Source organism: Sparus aurata, chromosome 16 (assembly GCF_900880675.1).
Source record: "Sparus aurata chromosome 16, fSpaAur1.1, whole genome shotgun sequence".
Classification (NCBI taxonomy): Eukaryota; Metazoa; Chordata; class Actinopteri; order Spariformes; family Sparidae; genus Sparus; species Sparus aurata.
The window spans coordinates 12,072,643-12,087,271 of NC_044202.1; the positions used below are offsets into that span (position 1 = coordinate 12,072,643).

At 44.9% G+C, this 14,629-nt stretch overlaps 1 protein-coding gene across 2 annotated transcripts in view; it reads right to left on the minus strand.

The window, feature by feature from the left end:
• Positions 1-14,629, minus strand: part of rps6ka1 (ribosomal protein S6 kinase a, polypeptide 1) — a 52,788-nt gene extending 38,159 nt beyond the window's left edge. For both annotated transcript variants that reach the window (XM_030392018.1, XM_030392016.1), the window contains exons 1-2: positions 13,889-14,629; positions 6,018-6,062 (exon numbers count right to left, since the gene is read on the minus strand). In XM_030392018.1, the coding sequence (XP_030247878.1) occupies positions 6,018-6,062; positions 13,889-13,951 (108 nt within the window). In that variant the 5' untranslated portion in view covers positions 13,952-14,629. The remainder of the gene's footprint in view (positions 1-6,017; positions 6,063-13,888) is intronic.

Consider the following 14,629-nt stretch of genomic DNA (forward strand, 5'->3'; position numbering starts at 1 on the left):
TGGACAAATCTCTCTCCCCGGCATCCTCAAGGGCGCTGAGGCTGATGTGATTTGTTGCTAGAAATGGGCCAATTTCTACACTCGTGTGGGAGCAGATCATTGTCAGACTGGCTTATTGCCAGGGAGTAAAATCGCCGGGTAATATCATCCCCCTGTGACGAGACACAATCAGATGAGTAGCCTCTTAGGTGCCTATGCTCCGCTGTCTGATCAGCCCATCAATGCACCTCACCAGAGGCCATTTGTTGCTAACGGCTCCTGTAATGTCACACCAGTTTGTTACCTTTAGACTGCATGGAGTTGAGAGTTTTTGTCTTTTAACTTCTTAGGACTGATATTTCCGCAAGTCTCTTAATTGAGTATTGAATTTATCCAGGAAATATCATAAAGATTCTCTGGTTCCGGCTTCTAAAACGTCAGCTTCTTTTGTTTCAGCTACTCAATTGTTAAATCAAATTGAATATCTTTGGGTTTGGGTCAAAACAAGCAGTTCAAAGGAAAACATAACGTCCTCTCTGAACCTGCTTGTGATCCCTCAGTATGAAGCAATATCTCCCTGCGAGGTTGCAAACCCGTCATCAAAAGGTTGCATGCCTATTATCATTAGTTCTGAGGAGTTCAATCAAAGAGTGTCCTTTTTTCATCCGAATCATTTTTTTATGAGCCTCAAGAGGTCGAGCTATGAAGTAATTACACAAGGAAGTAGCAATGATTAAAAGGGAAGTCTTAAAAAATAAACTTTTTAGTGCGTCAGAGCGGAGTTTGTTCTTATTTCATACCATTGCAATCAGCTCATGACCTCTTAGATAAATGTGGCTCTCTCTTGCAGGAAGAACCAGAATTAATGAATTAACCGAAAGAAAAAAATCAATCACAAGACTTAAAAGGCCCGATGCATTGGATTGATTAGTTTTCATTAGTTTGTAATCACATGAAACAAAAGACTTTAGAATGCGCTCCTGATATCTACAGAGACAGGGTGTCCTCTATGTTTCTACGGTAGCCCTGAATGGACAAAACAAAAAGTGGGTGTAGAAGGACCTTTCGCATTTTTAGCAGCCACCATAGGGGAGGGAAGGGCTCAGCAACATTTCCTGGTTTTAAAGGCTGCATTACAGTAAAGTTTCTGAACTTACCAGGTTGTTCTCATTGTTGTAATACTTGCCTTCACCCACCTAGACATTAACCACATTATCCACATTACTGAAGATTATTTATCAAAGTGTACCATAAGTCTTTCCTACAGTGATGTTGCAATATAAATATTGAGGTATTTGGTTAAAAGAAATATTGGGATATTTGTCTTTAGTCTCAGTATTTAAATGTTTTTGAGGAGATTTCTAAATATCAAGACACAGTTTATATGGTGTATCGCAGTTGAGCCTGAAGATATCGCATTATTTCAAAGCCACATTGCCCAGCCCTAAGGGAGGGTGAGACGACTTTAACCAGATGTCTCAGCATCCCACATGCTGCAGCTTTAATTAAAAAAATAGGCCATCTATTGATAAGGAAAATAAGCTGCAGCCGTATACTCAGCACTAATGAGGTTGACGTCTACCCTGTTTCATTCTATATTTATGTGTCCTAAAACCGACGCCAAAAACGGATGGGAAAAAAAAGGGGGGGAAAAACGAGTCACGAGGTGAAAACCCTGTAAACAGCAGCCTGCCAGGGAGCCTTGCCTGCTGCAGTCACCTTTACTATCAGGTTAATGGCTCCGAAAAAGCACAGCAGGAACAAGAGCAGCTCTACTGGCCGAGTAACACGCTCTTGTGTATGCGGCTGATTTTTTTAACACCACATGAAGAGTCAGCAGACAGAAGACAGCTCATTAGTGCTGTGAATGTCTTTCTCCAGGGGTGGAGGACCGACTTCACCTCACACACACACACACACACACACACACACACACACACACACCTTTATTCTAAGGACGTTCACTTCACTGTTTTAAAGCCCCATTTCAAGTTTTTAACATTGGCTCAGCCACCAAGGGCAGCCACTCTCTCCCTCCCTCACTCTCAATCGTTACTCTAGTCCCTCCCCTCCTCCCCCGACCCCCCTCATTCGGTCTGCTGGAGCCAGGTAACTCCCATGGCTAGAGTAGATAACAGCAGCCATTATCAGATTCCCAGCCTTTAAACGGCAGCTAGCCATCGATTGCCGGTTTTCAACCGCGCTGCCAGCATGGTGCCAGAACGCTCCAGGGACTCAGGTCTACCCCTGTCTAGGACAACCCTGTTCTGATGCCTCGGAGTGACAAAATTGCTGATAAAATTATCAATATCCACCTGGAGATCCATCATCATAAAACGCCATCTCGCTTCGTCTAACCCTCCTCGTTTGAGAAACAGGAGCTACCAGCCCTGTAGACTCGCTGGCAGAACATTCAGTGGTCCGTTTGGAGGACGTCCTAATTAACAAGATTACATAAATGATCAGATTACGGAAAATACTCCCCAATCAATTAGCACAACATGTCATGCACACAATGACGGTACAACTCAGGCAGGAGCGATAATTAAATATTATCGACTTTTAGCGGAGTCATATTGTGGTGATATGATTAGGGATGTACCATTCTGAGCCAGTGCTGACCTTATTATGTGGCTCGGGTATCTGCCATGATGAGACCAATCCAGTTTCTTTTTCAGTGTCAGTACAGAAGTGGGTGTTTGTCACTGGCTGCATTTATTCCCTCAGGACAGGCTACTCTGACTTTAGTGACACCACTATGTTGCCTCAGGGAAAGTTTTCAGGGAAACTGCACAGTGTTAAAGGGACAGTTCACCCCAAAACCCCAACACATTTTTCCTCTCACCTTTAGTGCTCTTTATCTCTATCTGGATGGTTTGTGTTTACGCTGGCAAGCTTTGGAGATCAGCCTTTTCTTGAAACTAATTTATAATAATTTATAGCCAACCAACGCTATAGCTCAGCAGAAGACTGCTGCATTCATTTTGACATCCTGGGCTGTCAGGTGCATGAGCCTCTAGTACATGAATAGATACATACGTGCTTCTTGTGCATAAATACGTGTTGTCATGGCTGCTGGGTATAGGTAGTTCTGTACAAAGTAAGTAGCTTTGAGCTTTGAGTGCCAACTAGTTCCATCTATCTATAATAAAAGGAATGTCTGTCTGTCTGTCTGTCTGTCTGTGTGTTCCTCAAATATCTCTGCGGATCAGGATCAGACTGACCTGAGACTTTCAACATGGCTGCTGCGTGGTTCAGTGGTGTGCAATAAGCATTTGCTTGGACTGCAATGATAGCGTGAATAAATTATTTCATAAATGCTTTACAAATTCTGCAAGCATTGTCCACCGGAGCCACCACAGTCACGTGGGCACCAGAGCCAACCACTGCACACCGTGGCCACGTGCGCACCAGAGCCAATCACTGCAGAGCTCAAGCCCACGACATACCTTAAAAAACAAGCGGATTTATACCTGCAGCGGTGCGAGCTGGACCGGGATTTTGCCGGCGGTTCGGTTCCGTTCTGTGCATCTAAACTGACTGTTGTGGATTAATGAGATTAAACAAGTCCAAGTCTGTTCGGCTCTGAGGAGATCCGGAGATGCGCGGACAACAAAGTGGGATCGGAATCTGTGGATGTTTGTGTGTAGCTAGCGCTAGCCGCTAGCTAGCGCTAGCTACACGGCCCACCGCCCGAGTCGACGGAGCGGACGCACTGGCACGTCCAAAACCGGATTTAGGGTAAATAATGTCCAACACGCCTTTTCGCGAACATTGCCATTACGTTTGCTTTGTGTCTGGTGCAGGAAGAAACAGTAAAAATGTGCTTTTGTCACAAGCGGATTTATACCTGCAGCGGCGCGAGCTGGACCGGGGTTTTGCTGGGGGTTCGATCCCATTCTGTTCTGTTCATCTAAACTGACTGTTGTGGATTATAATGAGACAAGTCCAGACCGAGTCTGTTCGGGTCTGAGGAGATCCGGAGACGCGCGGTCAACAAAGTGGGATCGGAATCTGTGGATGTTGGTGTGTAGCTAGCTGCTAGCCGCTAGCCGACCCACACGGCCTAACGTTACCTACCGAGTTGACGGAGCGGGCGCACCGGCACGTCCAAAACCGGATTTAGGGTAAATGATGTCCAACACGCTTTTTTCGTGAACATTGCCGTTACGTTTGCTTTATGTCTGGTGTAGGAAGAAACAGTAAAAATGTGCTTTTGTCACGAAAGTGTCCAAGCAGCAAGTTTGGTTGTTGAGGAACAGGAAGATGTGGGAGGGACATCGGCGGATGATTGACAGCAGCAGTGATGTGTTGGAGACAGCGACAGAGATAGCGAGTTTTGAGAGTTGAGAGATTTGTGACATATAGCGTGTTTGGAGTGTATAGTTAGTGTGTTATGTAGTGTTTGGTGTGGTGTGTTTAGTGAGTAGTGGAGTCATGTTGTGAGGCAAACCAAGGAGGAGACGGCTGAATGTGGAACAGGCAGGAATGAGCTGAGCCCTGAGCCCTGAGCCTGAGGCATTGCCTGCATTTAAATGTAAATAGTTACACATGGCTTTGTAAATTTCAAAAACTTATGCACCAATTTAGCAAACAACAATTTATATTTGCATTATAACTAATGCAATTGGTCCATTAAACATATTTGTGGTTTTCACAGTAAAAAAACTAACTTTTTCTACTCTGATTTTATGTTATTTTGTGATTTTAGGTCCATAGTGTTAATATAGTACCTTAAAATGAAAAGATAACTGTACAGTCACACATGTGAGGTTGTGCTAAAAATAATTACACCAAGTAAGGCAAGGTAAATAGTTTTTAAGGTGACATATAATGGTATAATCAAAAGTAGTCAAAAACAGCCAATTATATCCCTGACGTCCCACCTTCAAACACAGTCTCATTTGGCCATCCATGAAAAAGCTACTTAACCTCCCACTTTTCTATAGAAATACATGCTTCCTACGGGCAATGCACTAGTTATATCTGAAGGAAGGAGGAAGACAGGTCTACAACCAATATCTCCAAAACTCAACAAACTCCTGACAAACAGAAATATGTATGTTCGATTTTGGGGGTAAAGTTGTTGAAATCTGTATTGACCAAGAAAATAATTATGAGAAAGTTAAGAAAAACTAAAATATATGATTGATGTTTTTTGTGTCGGTACCATGTATATATTTATACTTGGGCAGTATGGTTGGGATTAATGGACCCCTTGCCATCAAATATTAATGGCTTTGACTGTGTGCTGCTTCCTTCAACTAAAACCCCTCTTTCTCATCCGGCGCACTCGGCTGTCCCTCAGTCACAGCGCATTGTTCTGAACTGAAAGAAAAGACGACGTGCTCTTCAAAATCTATCTCCCTGGAGAGTGAGGGCAGAACACAAGGCGGGGGAAATAGAATAGAAGGAACATTTCCTTGTTCTCTGCTACATGGCCGGAGAGTGATCATCTGCAGGAAAGAGAAACGTGATCGCGTTTCATTGCCTGGACAATAAAGCGCGGAGGCCAGCCAGGAGGCAGGAAAGAGCTGACTAGATGGTTCTCACTGAGCGTTTTTTGTATGTGCAAGCTTGTGTGCGTTTGCCCGAGTATGACGTGTTCACATGTGGACAGGACACACGAGGACATGCAGCATAGGGAAATACTACGGCCCTATTATTTTGACCCAGACACATCAGTGTACACAGTCACTGGGGCAGGCAGCTCAATCAGCCGCACCCAGACAGCATTCAACACATTAAACTCCAGCCTGCCAATGCCCTCTGAGGGCTGTCAATGCAATTGCTAAATGAATAAATTGACGCACAGTCACACATCTGTGCAGACATTTCCACGGAAATGAAGATTCACACAAGAATTTTGCCCTTTGGATGGAATTTGGCCTTCTGCCGCTGGCTATAATAGAAAAGCACAAACAAAAGAATTCTGTGCGAGAGCTGTGTCCAAGTCTCCGCTCTAATTTACTGGATGTTGTGTCACACTTGTGCGTGTCTGTGTGTGTGTGTGTGTGTGTTCCAGGGATGACATGTACCTTGACAGCAGGCGTGACTCCATCCTCAGTGGTGCTCTGCCCGTTCTGTCAAGAGAGCAGATATGAGAAACAGTCAGTGTGTGAGTGTGTGACCGTGCACATTTCATATATTTATACATATATATGTGTGTGTGTGTGCATGTGTGTGAAGAAGGGAGACACAGAAAGGGAGGGAGAGAGTGAACATTTGCAAGACTGTGTGGGCTGCAGCAGTCCATTGTATCCACCAGCACTTTGCCACTCGGCTAGCAAACCTAATAATCTTAGGTTGACACACAAATACACATCCATCATCAGTTCCCCAGTAGGTAAGTCTCTTGAAAAGGGTAATGATTGTTATTTGTAAGACAATGGCTCTCCGGAAACTCTACATGTTGTTGCAGCAGAAGCGGGTTGCTCACTTACAGCACATACAGTAAGATTTCAGTCAAATTAGATGATTACATGGGTCTCGTTTTGCAGCACATGAAGGTAGAGGAGTAAGGAGACTGATGAGCATGAGGACAGATGAGGAACCAGCGATATCATTATTTAAAAAGCAGGGGTCCAAATGATGTCAAGACAGATTGGGATCACTTGTTATTGTCCATGTCTACACAAGACTACAGAGGCCAGACAGACACGGGAGGAAAAAAAACATACACAATATCAGGAAGATGGGATGTCTAGCTGACACGTGGGAGGAACACAGAACTTCACACTTTGAGACTGCAGTTCTTGTTCTTCACTTTTTCCTCTGGTCCTGAGACCATTAAACCTGGGAGTTTGCATATGTGAAGAAACAGTTTTCTAACTCCGATGAGGTCCAGAAAAGCAGACCTGGATCCATCCAAACCCATTAGAAGTGAAACACAGTTATTGGTCAAGTGTGTCAAATTCTGACCTGTATCGATCGTACTTGGACAGTTAATTTTGCTACTGTGTTCGTATATTACCAGACGTTTTTAGTTGAGTTAAGTTAGAGATTTTGCAGTGTTTTGATGGGTCCTATTATGCTTTGTCGTTTTTCCCTTTCCTTCACTGTGTTCTTGTGCATTTAAAAGGGTCTTGGAAGTAAAAAAGGTCAGAGTCGGCACCAACAGAAGCTCCTCTGTCCCACAGAAAACACTGCTCCTGAAACGCCCCATCAGTAGTCCAGCCTTTAATTCTTTTGGTTCTGTGATACACCATGTCACACATTTGCATGATTGACTGGCAGCTAGTTTTGCAGGTAAGGGTTAGAGTGATTCAGAACAGCTGCTCTGTTGTTGCTAGTGGTGCTGGCTCAGGCATGTGTGAGCTGACCAATCAGAGCAGACTGGGTATTCAGGGGGTGGGCCTGGAGTTAAAACTGAACATGGGGGAAATACAGTGCTGCAGCACTGAATCGAAGCAGCATCCAACTTCAAAAACACAGGATCCTACACTTCCCATAATGCAACTTAGGCCAGAAACATGGTCCGCGCATGCTACGCAAAACAAGTTTCATGCGCCGCTGCGTTCAATGCGTCACCTGAGAATTGTAACAAAACTTGAGCATTGCAGTCTGCGGGCAATAAAGCATGAAACGACAGGAGAAAGCTGACCCCTCATGTTTGGGTTCACTTCCACTCACAGCTACCGCGGCTTACCAGTTTGACAAAGCCCCAGCTGAACAGCCGTGTGCATCAGCATATTCATGCCACTTTGTCACCTCTTCCCTTCTCTCCTTGTCTAGTTCGTCTCCTCTTCCTTCAGCACACATTCCTAAATTAAAACAATGCCTGTTTACTTCTGCAGTCATGGAAACACTCCGATTGGCTCTGCATCGGCTTTTTGAGGACTGACGTTTGTTACCTCTACCTGTGCGTAGGGGCGCACGTCGAGTATGTCCTAGCCTAAATAGCGTCTTTCGTCAGACCCTCCCTTTTCTGATAAATGTCTTTCATTCTCCCCCCCCTTTTTGTAAAGCAGACTTGCTGCGATTTCCTGAGACTTGACAAAGCTCCTCCAGAGCCACAGAGGACTTTATACAATTGTGTTCACAGGTTGACTACTTCCTGCGACAAGTCCAATGACCTTTAAATGGATAGAGCCTTCCAATAATATAGTGTTGTACCTCTGAAACGTATAAATATAAATCATAGGAGATAACTGACCCTTTCCACTGATCAAAGAAACACTCCTGAGTTCAGAGTACTTGAGTTCATTTATTCCAGCCAAATGCGTGAACACCCTAAATAACAAATCGCCACCCCCCCACCTTTTCCGCTTTTTCTTTGTTTTTCCATTACAAAGGGGCGACCCTGAGGTTGTGTGCTTCCTCCATGCCCTCTTTCTTCCCTCTTCCTCTTCCTTTGGACGGCACAAAATAAGACAGGCAGTCCAGACAATGACAAGCTCTGGCCTTCACAGTCGAACAGCACTGCTGGGGCTCATGTATACTGAAGGAAAACAGGACCTTCCAAAGAGAAAGTACACACAAATTGTAAATCTAATTTGCCGTCACGGTAATACCTCACAATACACGCTACTGTGTGCCGAGATTGGAGTGCGTTTGGCGGCTGAACGCCCTTCCTTCCTTTTTCTGCTTTGAGTTTCATTCCAGCAACAACCGACGGCGATAAATTGGATGAGCCGGGGCGCTTTTTACAGACCGACAGTTCATCTGGTTGGACTTTAATCACGATCTCGAGGGAGCCAATTTAATTTAGCCAAACTATGCCAGTCATAAAAGCTGCAAGAGCGGTAATGCGAGGTGACACAGGAGAAATGGAAACAATTAAGTGGCCAAGTGCAGCTCGGAGTCGAGCGCAGATGTGTTTCAGGAGTGGTAATTTAAAGAAAAACCGAGAGGAAGTGCGGTGTGTGTTGTGAGGGTTTTTGTGTTCACTTTCAGGAACACAAAGTGAAATCTTCCCATCTGGCTCTCTTCCTTCTGTTCATTCCTTATTCCATCAGTGAGGTAAGCGTGGCTGGCTTCGTTCGTCCCGGTGTGCAGAGGACCAGTGTGTGAATGCGTCTGTCTTGAGTTTGTGTGGTCAGCAATGCCTTCTCCCGTCGTTGCCTCCCAACACATTTCAACCTCATTAGCTCCGCATGGCTGATCCAAGTGGCCCAGTTAATGGCGCCTCCCCTCCCCTGGGCCACATAAATACGCTCAAAGTTGAATACATTACCAAACAAACGTGACTTCCAAAACAATGTAAAGCAGTGCGTGAATGCCGGAGAAATGCATAAAAAATTTTTACAGGCCACATGCAAGCTGTAAATGCATTTACACACCACCTACGGAGTGAGCCAGACAGCAGAACTTTTAATTTCTCACAGGACTACTACATGATTAGACAAAGCAAAGGATGTCAGAGCGCCGATGCTGCGAGCACTTGATAGATAAATCTGTGTTTTAATTGGGTGATCAGACCAAGTGCTGCCCTGTAACCAGGCAACAAGGAAATACAATAACCATTCTTTTGTCTCTGCCTGTAATCCTATTTGACTAAACTTCTTGTTATCTCACTTGCCAGTGAGTATTGACAGCGGGTCACATTACTAATGTCCTCTTCTGGTCACTGCCAGAAAATGGACAAAAGCCCTTTCTATCCGGGGTTTTTTTGTGTGTGCATGTGCTGAAAGGCCTCTACTGCACGCCGACAAACATAAAATCGAATCTCCGCAAAGGTGAGAGGGTGACGGGACAATATACAGTTCTCAGCTTCACTCACAGAGTCACTTTGAACCTTTCGTGTTAAAAAAGAACAAGGAGTCACTTTCTCATGGAAGGTTTTTGTGTTATCACATGCCCAGGTGTTCCGCGGGACACACCCAGAGTAGCTGCAGCCGGGCCCTACGTGCATGCACACACACAAGGAGCAGAGCACAAATGCGAGCTGAACTTCAGCACACTCGAGAAGGTGACCGAGTGCACACTGCCGACCACGCCTGGCCAACAAACATGGCACACATTCCATCTATTAACCCTACTTTCTCCTCTGCAAGGCCCCGTTACGTAACAACTGAAGAAAACACTTCTTTCTCTCTCTCTCTCTCTCTCCAAACTCCAGGCCGGTAGGATCCTGCTCTTCAAGACATGGTTTGTGCAGTCCTGCCATAGCAACACATCTGTACTCTCTTAGTTTGCTCCATCTTACCTCTTTGATACATCTGAGAGAATTTAATTAATGTTCTGGTATATGAATATGGTGTAAAAGAACATTTCTGAAGCTTCACAGCAAAGCAGTGTTGCTGCATTGTCCTAAACAGCTGAAGAAAAATTGGACCCGTTCTACAAGTGAAAAAAAAAAAACTACCGGAAAAACAACAACAAACATGGCCTCAGGAGGAAATATTGAGTTAAAGTCAAAAGGGCTTGAAGGAATGCAGTTCCATGAACCTGCAATAACTCAACACTGGCATAAGCATGATTCAGATCTTCTTTGAGGACCTTCACTGAGCTATTAAAGCCGGTGGCCAATGCAGGTGGCGGGTGACTCAACTGGGACAGGATGGGGACCATTTGCTCAAGTGCCTTTATCAGAGATGATTCACAGAGGAGAAGTTAATTCATAACAGATGCTGTTTGGCGATGAATAAAAGAGCCTCAATCAAAACTAACATTTTTTTTGAATAGCTCTGTTTGCACATTTCTTCCTCACTTGCGTCAAGCACAAAAGGCCTTTTAATCTGATTTCCATTCAAAACACCTTCAACGCACAACACAAGCACTCGCACAGTGAGCGACGGGAGAAACAGACTTGTCATCGGCTGCCATAACACAGCGCATCACTCCTCGTCGACAATACAATGCATCCTTTATTTTCCAAAAATCAACCAAGAAGTGTGTCTCTCTGTCCGTCCCATCTGGTCCAGAACTCCCGCCACCCTGTCCCCCATTTGACTCTCCCAACATGTTCACTGCTGGCACGGGGCCCTCTCGTCTCAACCACTCAGTCCGCTCGATCAATCTGAGCCCTCAAGCCTCTCTCTCGCTCTGCCATCAGGAACCAAAGTGTGCAGCTGGCTGGTAGGTTGGTGACAGAGATAAATGGCACAAGTCCCACTGTGAGTTGCAGTGACTGGTGTGATCAAATCAATCACAGAAACTGGATTTCGGCGACACGAGAACGCATATAATGTACATGGAGTTAATATCTATACACATGCACTTTATTATTATTTTTTTTAGCCATGTCTGACAAATTTGCTTATCAGGGAGTTGTGAGCAGCACACACAGCAAAGGAATGGGCATTTTCACAGTATTAAACTTAGCACTCTTCACAGGTTCTGCACCACCATCTGTTCAGCTGTGATATGCTCGTCGGCCAACTCATGTGCTGCAGAGTACTGTAAATAGTGGAGTCTGCGGGACGAACCAGCGTCGTTTCTAAACCTGAACTAGGTTGTTCATTCATAGTAAAGCACCAATAATGGTCTACAATTAAGTGAAACAACAGCATCTGCACGGTCAATAATGATAATCCACTTCTTTGAAGGGTAACTCCACCGATCTTTATCTGATCAGTTGGCTCCTTTGATGTCAAGTTGCTTTGTGGGTAATATAGGCACCACGTTTTGAAAAGCGATCCACTGGTCTAGCCTGACACTCCCACAGTTTAAGAAGGTGCATGGTGAGGGAGGCCCCTTTACATGATGCCAAGTGTGCACAGATACATCAATATAGAAATGCATATATAGATGTAGGAATATGTACAAATTTTATCTAAAAACAGATCACTGAAATTATCAATAGAATGTGAAGAGATAATAGTTAGACGTTATAATGATTATGTATTCTGTTGCAAAGATACCTGCTGAAGTTAGCATGCTAACCAGCTAGCCCTAGCTTGTCCCAGCCCAGAGCTCATGTGCTACCGCTGTAAACATCCACCCTTCCCCGGTGCTCAAGCTCCCCATTAGGGCTGCTGAATGTATGGCTAACTGAGCTTACTAGCTATCAGCAGCTATAGCAGTAAGCAGTCACCCTGTTAATATGCTGGCCCTGATTTGATTTTGAGAAAATAAAAAACAAATAATCAGCAATCCATTCGCATTCATCCTCCTTTTCAAAAACCTGGTGCCTACATTACCCACAATGCAACTTAGCCACTTAGTGCCATAGCTGGAGGCAATTCATCAGAGATCATGAAGCTTCCTCTGGAGCTTTTTCTCTGACCTCTTTGTTTACTACTTTATTTTCCACATATGCAGCACAACTCCCCAGGACCTGTAAACACACATGTGTAAAATTGGTGGTCTTACCCTTTAATGGCTTCATGAGTCAAAACCCATTATCAAGTTCAACGAGGGAATTCGTGTTCCGAGAATAACCACAATCAATTTTCACTGAATTCTTTGCTTTTTCTTGGTGCCGCGTCCATTAAAACTTCCCTTCCCATCAAACAAGAGAGGTTGTGCAGGCCGAGAGACAGAAAAATGAGCCTCATTTATAAGCAAACAGAACGGTCCTGCAAAGCTGTTTGAGGACTGCGTTTAATAATGTGCACACAGCCATTTATCGGTGAGATCAGACGCGCTTCACCTGCAAATTAATTGTCCGACTAATTCAAAAGATGCAGGTCTCATGGCTGTATCCTGATGTGGCACAGGTTGCTTCCACACAGCTAGTGCCTGCTCATCGTGAGCACAATGTGATAGCTGCTTATTCACTAAGCAACCAGTCTGTTCAAGAGGCAATTGAAGGGTTCATGCATAATAATGCTACATCAGAAAAACACTAAAAAAGGGCCACACATCTCCCTATTCAAGAGAAAATGTCCCATCTTCACGATGTCCTCCTCTACCCGCTGAAGTAAGCAAACACTTCTGACACGGCAGGTTTGTTTGAGTAAAACCTGTGCAGGTGCCAGCATGTTTAAACTGTAGATCACTGACAAAGCAGGACTAATTCTGTCGACTGCATTGCAAAATTCCAACTAAAAAAAAAGGTTGTGCATAATTAGATTTACCACGTGTCATATCGATTGTCAGTTCAATGCTTCCCCATAAGCCTGGAGGAGTTTGTCCCCACCGCTTTCTGTGTGAAAAGAATTCAAATAGAGAAGGAAAACCACTCCACAGGTGAGAACAGCAACTGACAGTCACCATGAGCCTGTACTCATCTCCCCGGTCATTCTCGGCTTTGGAATGGAATTGCTCAGGAGAGCCGCAGGACAAATCCGAGAAAGTGGGGTATTTTCTGACACAGACCTTAAAAAGTATAGATGAGTCTTAGTATGGCTCGATAAAATTGAGTTTGGGTGGCAAAGCAGCATTATGATTAAGTACTGTGGTGCTGCGGGGATGTCCTTGCCTATGATCTTGTTCTCCAGATGTAAGAGAACATGCTTATTCGTCACAAAATCATCATTTGAAACCTTTTTTTTTCTCTTCAGTGAAAATGGGAACTGGGACAAAAAAAATGATCAGTCCCGCTAATCGTATGGCAATATCTGTCAAAAATAATCGTGATATCATTTTTGGATCGAATCGTGCAGCTGTAGTGGGATAATAATGAAACATTAGTCAGCCACAGCCTATAAGAGACACGTATGTGATATTCTCTAGAGATAAAAAAAGGCATGGACAGCCTGTTCATCACATTTTCTCTCACCCTGATTAAAAATGCACACACTTCATTTAAAACACAGGACATACATCATGAATTATTTATTAAGTGTGCTTCCCCCCAGCTGTGTGTATAGCAGGCATTCAATCTTTTTTTTTTTTTTTTTAATGCAACCCTAATTCTTGATCACTTTTTCCTACAAAGTGAGGACTGCTCAACACCTTCAACTGAGCGTGCACACCTTGTTCGCCATTTTTTCTCCTAAACTTCATCCACTTGACTCCAAAACTGGAGCCAACCAATGCGTGCTCAACACCCTCCAATGTATACATTTTCACCTTCAATTACCTCCGTTTCGAGCTGCACTAGTTCCATCGTGGGCCATGGCTCCGCGATCTGCGCCAGCGGCATTTTCTCGCAGGATTCTCACTTCCCTCCACAGATTTTCTTGGGTCTCCTCGGATGTTGTGTCGGTGTCGCCGCCGCCGCTCCTGTCAAGCGCAGCTCGCCGGGGGTGTAAAAGAAAAAGCTCCTTCGCTCGGGTCCTAAGTCCAGGTAGATTTTTTTTTACGATCGGCGCTTCTTTGCTCGGAGGAGAAGACGCGCACGCATGGGGGGTGGAGGAGGGGGGACGCTGCAAGAGCTTTACAAACAATTGTAATCCCTTGGTTAGACTTCGGCGTCGTACAGTCACTTGTGCGCGTTTGTTTGGAAGTGATAATCCCAGCGGGAGACGCCAAACGCAAACCTCCTCCGTCCTGCTTCCAGGTGTTTACGCGCGCTGGAACACTCAGGATTCGGCTTTGACAAGAGAGCGGTGCCCCCCAAAAGCAGCGCGATCCTTGGACAGGGCAGCGCAGGAGTCTGAATGCCAACCTAAAGGGGGATCAGCCAGAGTCCCCTGCTGTCTTCGCAATCGACGCCGTATCAGATCTTCCTTCCTCCGTCTGTGCCTGCGGGTTTCTCTCTCTCTCCAAGACAAGACTTGGCTGCGTCCGCCTGCTTCCCCCGAACACGGTGTGTGCGATGCGCGCAGAGGACCTCAGTGTGGCTCCTGTAGTACGAGAGAGAGCGAGCGCGCTCCGACTC